The following is a 7,500-nucleotide window of genomic DNA, read 5'->3' as shown; positions in this document are numbered from 1 at the left end:
TAAAATTATTTTCATCATTTGTCATAAAATAATACAATGCAACAACACATTCTCAGTCACTGATTTATTCTTTTAATATCACATGATATGCTGTGACGTAAACCTACAGAATATGCTCTCATACAAACGTATGAAATCTAAAACAAGAGAAAACACATCTACATCAGTCATTTGATGAAGGCAATTCAATGCAGCACAGTATAGTGTGATGCAGTTCAGGCAGCCTATTCTTTGTAGCTAGTTAACTCATCCTCATTTGCTCTATGGATTTGTCAGTAAATAGGCAAACACAGGCTTTGTGTAATCAATTTTACATGTTAATATGTTGCTAGCCATCCATTCATACATGATCAATAATAGTTTTCAATACAGACTGTGGTACCAAGATACATTTTTGCTTTCTGATCCTAACCAGCTGCTTTTAATTAATTTGTAGCCTTATCTGTTAGACAAAACGGTTTAATATGTGTGGTACAAAAAGGCTTTAACCAAAAGTTTGTATGGTCACTTTAGATCCAGGCAGTGGCGACTGGTATTGGGTCTCAAATAAGGAGGTAGAGCATCATTAGGATGAAGAAATTAACTAGGCAGCATCTTGGAACCAGCATTCAGAGGAAGAGATAGTAAAGCCAATAAAGGATATTGACAAAGAGGAATGCAGTGGGGAAAACAGTGCGGGCATGGCGATCAATGTTGTGTGGATTTTCCACAACGAAGATGGATGCAGCCCTACGTGATGCATCCTTCACTGATGACAGGCCACAGCCCTGTCGTGACATGTTCTCCTTTGATCCAGCATCGTTCTTTGTGTTGCTGTTTACTGACTGCTCCGTGGGCTCGTCTACGCTGGAGCCCATCTCCACAGAGTGGTTTGGTTGGGTGGAGCTGACAATGGGGATGGAGCCATTTCCATTGGATTCATTTAACTCTCTCAAAAGATCCTAAAAGATAGATAGATAGATGTTGCAATGGTCTTTTTTTATTTCATGTGTAAATGTAAACTTCTTGCTCACCCTGTGTAAATCCTCTATGGTATGGTGCTGCATGGTGTAGAAGTGAGCGCAGGCGTACTCCAGCAGTGCACCAAAGATGAAGGTGAAGCAGATGCCCAGGTAAACATCTATGGCCTTGATGAAGCAGTTGGCATTGGGTAGGGAGGTGCGGGCTCCCATCATCAGAGTGGTCATTGTCAAGACTGTAGTCACCCCTGAAGAACAGATCACAATATTGTTGTGTAAGATTGTGGTTGAATCGGTAATCAGTCTATTGGAAATCAATTCTGATGTAGAAATGTATCCAGGTCAAGTCATCCTCTACTGCTCTCATTTCCCACCCTTAAGACTAAAGGTCTGTTTGATGCACTGATGATGATGTATTGACATGTATGTTTTGTCCATGAATACACAACAGTAGAATGCATTTCTGAACTTGGTGCACTGAACTGCATATTTACAGTTGATGAGTTCAGGAGTTGTCAAGTGGCTGAGGTCATAGTCATCTTTTTGTTAGATACCACATAAACACACAATAAGTTATACATTAACTCCAGATATATTAGCACCAGGAATACGATTTTCAATTAAAATAGTGTCAATAGAGAAAGTTATATATTCCTTGAAGAGAAAATATTTGTTCATTCCTCTTAATTGTACCAAAAAAGAATTGGTCATAAAATGGTTCATCCACCAACTGGGAGCTTTTTCAGTGTTAACAGTTGTCCATTTAAACGTATGACAAAGTTATAATATAATTAGGCAGCTACACTGTGTGAATCAATACATAGCAAGGCAATATTATGATGATATGACTGTGATAGTAATTCCAGTTTGTGCTCAAATGTACCAACATCAACATACATAAACCTACAGTGAAATGCTGTACTAACCAATGCAGGTTCTGGCTGGTACAGAGGACTGACTGATCCAGAAAGAGACCCAGGAGAGAACCACCAGCAGGATGGAGGGAACATACGTCTCCAAGATAAAGAACAACACGTTTCTACGCAGCGTAAAATGCAGCACCAACTTAGGGTAATTTCCTGTGAGGAAACACATAGAAACACACATCATTCTTAAACCACACACAGAAAAAAAGTGTTGTGCTTTACGAGACATATTGTTATAATTCCTTTATGTATATTTTATTTTCATGTCAACTGGAGTTCTGAAAGTTGAAATATTCCTACCTGTCTCATACACAGCCTCTGACACTGATGTATAGTAGCTCTCTACACTGTACTGAGCCAGCCTCAGTATGTCCAGACCCTTCACTGAATCATTCCCTCTAGTCCAGTAAAAGACCACATCCTGCAGGTTGTAGCCCCCTGATCACACGCACACACACACACACACACACACACAAGAACAAACACACACTGAGTTTTGATGATTCTCAGCCCCTACGCATAACATTTTGTATTCATTTTGATACTCACTACACTGATGAAGATGATGATGAGAATAATATGGTGAAGGTGGTGAGGAATGGGATGATTTTGTCCACCAACTTGGCTTGATGAGGGGTTGATGAGGGGGTGGGTGGCGTTCACAGGTACTCACAGCTCTCCAACTGCAGGGTGCACACCTGTCTGTCCATAGGGTACTTGGTCAGGTCCATGTTGCAGGCAATCGTAGCAGTGATGCTGTTGTGTATTCATAGCGAGATCATTAACAACCACCAAAAACTCCCCCCAAAACACTGCTACTCCTTTGATGTAAGACAGGGCAATTAATAATTTGTGAACACACAAAGAACTCTCTCTCTGAGCAACACTGCAATAATCACAAGAACAAAGACTAACATCTGAAGTGTCAACAATAGATATTTTCCATCTATCTTGTGCATTTATTATGTATAAGTGGCTGACTTATTAGAATTCATGAATAGCCTCTGAGCTTTATAACTGAACTTCTTGTCCTGATATATTACTTATATCATTAGTGGAAATATTGTTCAGGACATCATAGTGTCCTGATATATTGCTATATCAAATTATACTAATTTTGTAAGAAAACCAACATGTTCATTTACATACTAAATCCTCTGCAATCAAGGCCAAAGTGAGATGGATCTCATGTATAACAACTATTTATGCAGTTATGCAGTGAGGACACTGCAAATCAAAATGGTATTCTGCACTCCAGAAGAATGAAGAATGCTACTGTTCAAAACTGCCCTTTCTGTCCTCAATAAAGCTGTCTAGTCATAATAAAAGTCCTGCTTTGGTGTGACATGAGAGATTAGACGTCAGGTCAAATTTTCACCATAGCCTCAGGGGACACGGCAACTCTTATCTAACAAAAAGTGAACTGTTTGAAGGGCATGAGAAATTCTGAATACAGAAATTCAGTGGCATTTCCCTAAGTTATATGACTGAGTGATGATACATAACTGCTTTTTTTTCTTCTTTCTTTTGTGGAACCCGAGGGCAGTTCATGGTTGATTACCACAGCAATCACAAAAACAACATGAAATGTTTTTGTGAGTACATTTTTCCTTCCTCTCATGTATCTTTTTCCTCATAAATTGAGAGTCAGCTGAGTCTTTAAAGCTTATTCTAAAAACGCAGTTACAAGTATGAGTATCAAATGTCAGTAAATGTCAAATCAATAAACTTAAACCTTTAAAAAAAGAAAGTACCGAAGAGCATAGAGAACAGTTCCATTGCTGAAAATGCGTATGAGGCGGTTTTCCACTGTGACGTCATGCAGGAAGGAGCGCTTGGAGTCGGGGATGAAGGTGTCAGGGATCCAGAGCAGTGACACAAGGCGTCCATCCACACTCACGCTCTCATTCCCCGGGAACACCAGCCTGGAATCACGCCACCGCTGACGGAGGAAGATAGTTGCAGTGTAGTCCTGAAAACAGAAACCTTCGTTCATTTTACCAACTCACACACTCATTCACCTGCTCCCTCATTCACACACTGGTCTGATCTGCCACTCAAAAATAATAGCAAAATGTGCTATACCATATTTATTTCAGAGATGGCATCGATGCTGGCAATGTCAAGACTCATTCCGATTTCCACAGGACCCTCTATCAAAGACAGAAACAGAGTCAGCTTACATTAGCACTGGCTGCTTTGACAAAGAAAAATGACCACTGCATGAAATGTTTGCAACGAGGGCTTAAACTCAACTCTAAGATGTTTTAATGAAACAATTTCTTATCAAGCCGCATCCTACCATTGAAATTGGGTCTGAGGTAGCGGTTGTAGCCTTTCATCAACTTCTGAATCGTTGGCTGAAGCTGAGAGCCGTTCCATTCTCCCCAGTGATGGCTTGGGAACATACAACCGCTGATAACAATGGAGAGATGAAAATGAAAGGAGAGACCAGAGATGGAAAATGGACTATAAAAGTTGTCGCAGTATGCAGGAAAGGATTATTATTGCACGCAAATATATTCAGCAGCATAAACACAAGACATGACTATGGCTGACCAGTGTATATCTGTTTTTAGTGATTGTATATCTGTTTTTAGTGATTGTATTTCTGCTTTTAATGATTTTTAATGACTTTTAGTGGTGTCTCATTTGTCGTATGTTGCACTGTGAAAGAACAACATTTTGCTTCCATGTTTGCCAAGTGTAGATGTAACAATGAAGAAACTTGATAAATATCAATATCAACATGTATCCTTAACCCTGTGTGTGTGTTTTTGACTTCAGGTCTCTCACCCGTGTGTGAAGGTCAGGCAGAGGATCAGCAGTGTATACAGCTGGACAGGCATTGTGGATCAGCAGGCAGAGGTCAGCAACTGAAAATGTGACAGAGGCCAAAATATGAGCAAATTATTGCTTTCCACAAATAATTATCCTGCACATTTACAGCAGCAACACATGTTGGTTTCAGTCGTGGGCGCAGGATAATGCAGTTTCACCATAGGGTGGCAGCACCTAACTGAAAGTGATTACAAACCTTAGGGGAAATGTGCAGCGCAGCAGCCACTCTCACTGTTTAATGTTATAAACTGCTTTCTCCCTGCCCTCATACTTGTAAAATACAGCAGAGACTTGTATTGATCTCCGCCTCTGTGTTTCATGAATATCTTATTAGCTGCTCCATTTGGCTTACACACACAAACACACACACACACACGCGCACTAATACACAGAAAGAGATTAAGACACTGTCTTGATAAAGATACACGAGCCCACTTACATATTAACATGTTTGTCTTTGTTCTTGTATGCAAGTGTGTTGTAGAGTCTGTCATCTGCTGATTTATGTGGCCACCACCTCATGGTTTATTCACAGAGCCTGCCAGATAACTAATCCCGTCTCTAACTCATCAAGGATTCAGCAATAGACTTCAGCTCTCCTTACCACTTACTTTCATCAAAAACAATCTAAATCTATCATGCCGCGCATGTGTTTCCAGCTATTCCCAAAGTAATGTTTGAATGCAAATTATATTAATCAGACATGCCAGAGAATCAGCAACCATTCCTATTGAATATTCAGTTTATTATTGACACAGTGGTGACATTATGAATGAGGATGTATGAACACATTCCTTTTCTAATGGGCAAAATGAACCACAGAAGGTTGTTAGTTGTATTTGTTTTCTCTACACTTGCCAAATATGATTAATTAATTCCACCATTTTTCATGTATTCATGCATTTTCTTGCAGCTCAGACTAAAGCACCTTTGATTCTTTGTGTTACGAGCTTCCCTTTATTCCTTCATTCCTCTTCCAGTCCACTTTTAACTTGTCACCTCTTTCCTTAAAGCCATGTATTGGACTACAGAGCAGCATAATAGTCTGTGGTACACAGTATATTTTTTCTGTTCTTAACCTTAGCTCAGAGTTGCCTGTGCATGCACTTCCAAATATACATTTGACTTTAAATTTCTTTTTTTATTTTTACTCTAAAAAATTGCATACCTGCTCATTTTTTATGCAAACAAATTTCAGATTTGTTCTCCTTCTCTTTTCTCTTACCTATTCCAGTGATGCCACACTAATCTTCTGGTTTTCTCTTTCCACCTGCTCCTCTCTTTCCTTTGTTTCCTCTTCCAGTCTTCTGCCTCTCTCTGCGTCCCAAGTGTTGCCAGTGCCAGGAATTGCTCTCTTTCCTCCGCTGTGTATGATTATAGCCCGGTATTTACTCCATCTACCAATAAATCACTGTTGCTTCTATTATTTGGTCCTGGTGTGTGTGGAGCTAGTATTGGTTGTTCTACTGTTTGTGCATCTCCCTCTGTCTCTCTGCACAGCTGTATTCATCTCCCCACAGAGCTGCTGTGCAGCCCCCTCCTCCCTCGCTTTCTCTCCTTCTCTGTTTATGCCACTCACCCTCTCATTTACGCTGCATCTCTCCCCTTTTTCACTGCCCCCCCATCACCACCTCCATACACACACACACACACACACACACACAGACAAACATGCATGCACCCACTTACTGTATGCATGCACACACATTTAGATCCAGCTTGATCCCCCATATCACTTCTTCTTTCGCATTCTCCTCCTCCCACACGTTTTTTTATTCTTTTGGCCCTTAATCTCCATCTACCCCCCTCTCCTCCAATTTACACTGACACTGCACCCCCTCCTGGGCGTCTTACCTCTCCTCTGTCTTATTCCCCCTCCTCACCTCTGTCTCTGTTCCCTTGTATCAGTGTCATCATCTGAATTAGTTTCCTCTCAGCTCTGTCTCTCGTCTCTAGCTTCATTTCAGTAAAATACCTATGTGGCTCCCAGTATGAGATGAAAGGGTTGTTTTGGAGCACTTATTCTTATCGATCTCTCTTTAAAAAACAGTTGAACATCATCGTCTTGTCTTCCCTCCTCTATTGCAGCTTAGAATGAATGATTCATTCTTCTAACCCTATTGTTATCCAACCTACAGTAACAGCTGCTGTCCTGTCATTTTTTTGTGGACACATTGCTGTTGAGGTTGCAGATGGTGATTGCTGGTAATAACTGGGTGCAGAATCCTGGTATTGGTAATGATGATGATGATGATGGTGATAATGTCTGTGAAGATTCTAAGTCATCCAGGTCAAGGTTATTCAAGGAGGGTTGAATCAAGGGCAACTGGACTTGGTTATAGATATTTGAAAACATTTCACCTCTCATCATTTTAGTGATTTGCAGAGAGCCATGTATTTGTATTTGTATTTGTTGAGGCAGCAAAATTATTTGTATTTGTATTCAAATAAAAGTGGAAAGAGGCTTAAAAATCCTGTTTTTGTTTTTATTACACTTTTAATTTTAGACACAATAAGTGTTCATGAATAAACTACCTTACGAAGTAGGTCCTCACATCAGGTCTCAAACCGGAGTCTCCCAGATCATAGACGACTGCCCTGACTACTGAGCTAAAACTTTACTCATCGCCTCATTACAGACAGACCTCTACCTGTATATACACCCATAATACAGAGACAGCACAGCATGTAATGTGTAGAGAAGAACATCAAAGGTGATTCTTGCTTTGCACTTTTCATTTATTGCCTATTTTTCACAACCTAACTTTGTGGAA

General features: G+C 40.2%; 1 protein-coding gene across 1 annotated transcript; it reads right to left on the bottom strand.

Annotated features, from left to right (window-relative positions):
- Positions 1-608: 608 nt before the first annotated feature.
- On the bottom strand, positions 609-4,734 carry LOC121901988 (gamma-aminobutyric acid type A receptor subunit pi). Its single transcript, XM_042419123.1, has 9 exons — positions 4,682-4,734; positions 4,188-4,300; positions 3,971-4,038; positions 3,640-3,857; positions 2,559-2,641; positions 2,186-2,323; positions 1,886-2,038; positions 1,014-1,207; positions 609-941 (listed from the first exon to the last, which is right to left on the bottom strand). Exons 1-9 carry the CDS (start codon positions 4,732-4,734, stop codon positions 609-611), a joined length of 1,353 nt encoding a protein of 450 aa, XP_042275057.1.
- Positions 4,735-7,500: the final 2,766 nt, after the last annotated feature.

This window comes from Thunnus maccoyii, chromosome 8 (assembly GCF_910596095.1).
Source record: "Thunnus maccoyii chromosome 8, fThuMac1.1, whole genome shotgun sequence".
In the NCBI taxonomy this organism is placed as follows: domain Eukaryota; kingdom Metazoa; phylum Chordata; class Actinopteri; order Scombriformes; family Scombridae; genus Thunnus; species Thunnus maccoyii.
Note: the sequence above shows the minus strand (reverse complement) of the source record. Positions and strands in the feature narration are given on the sequence as shown.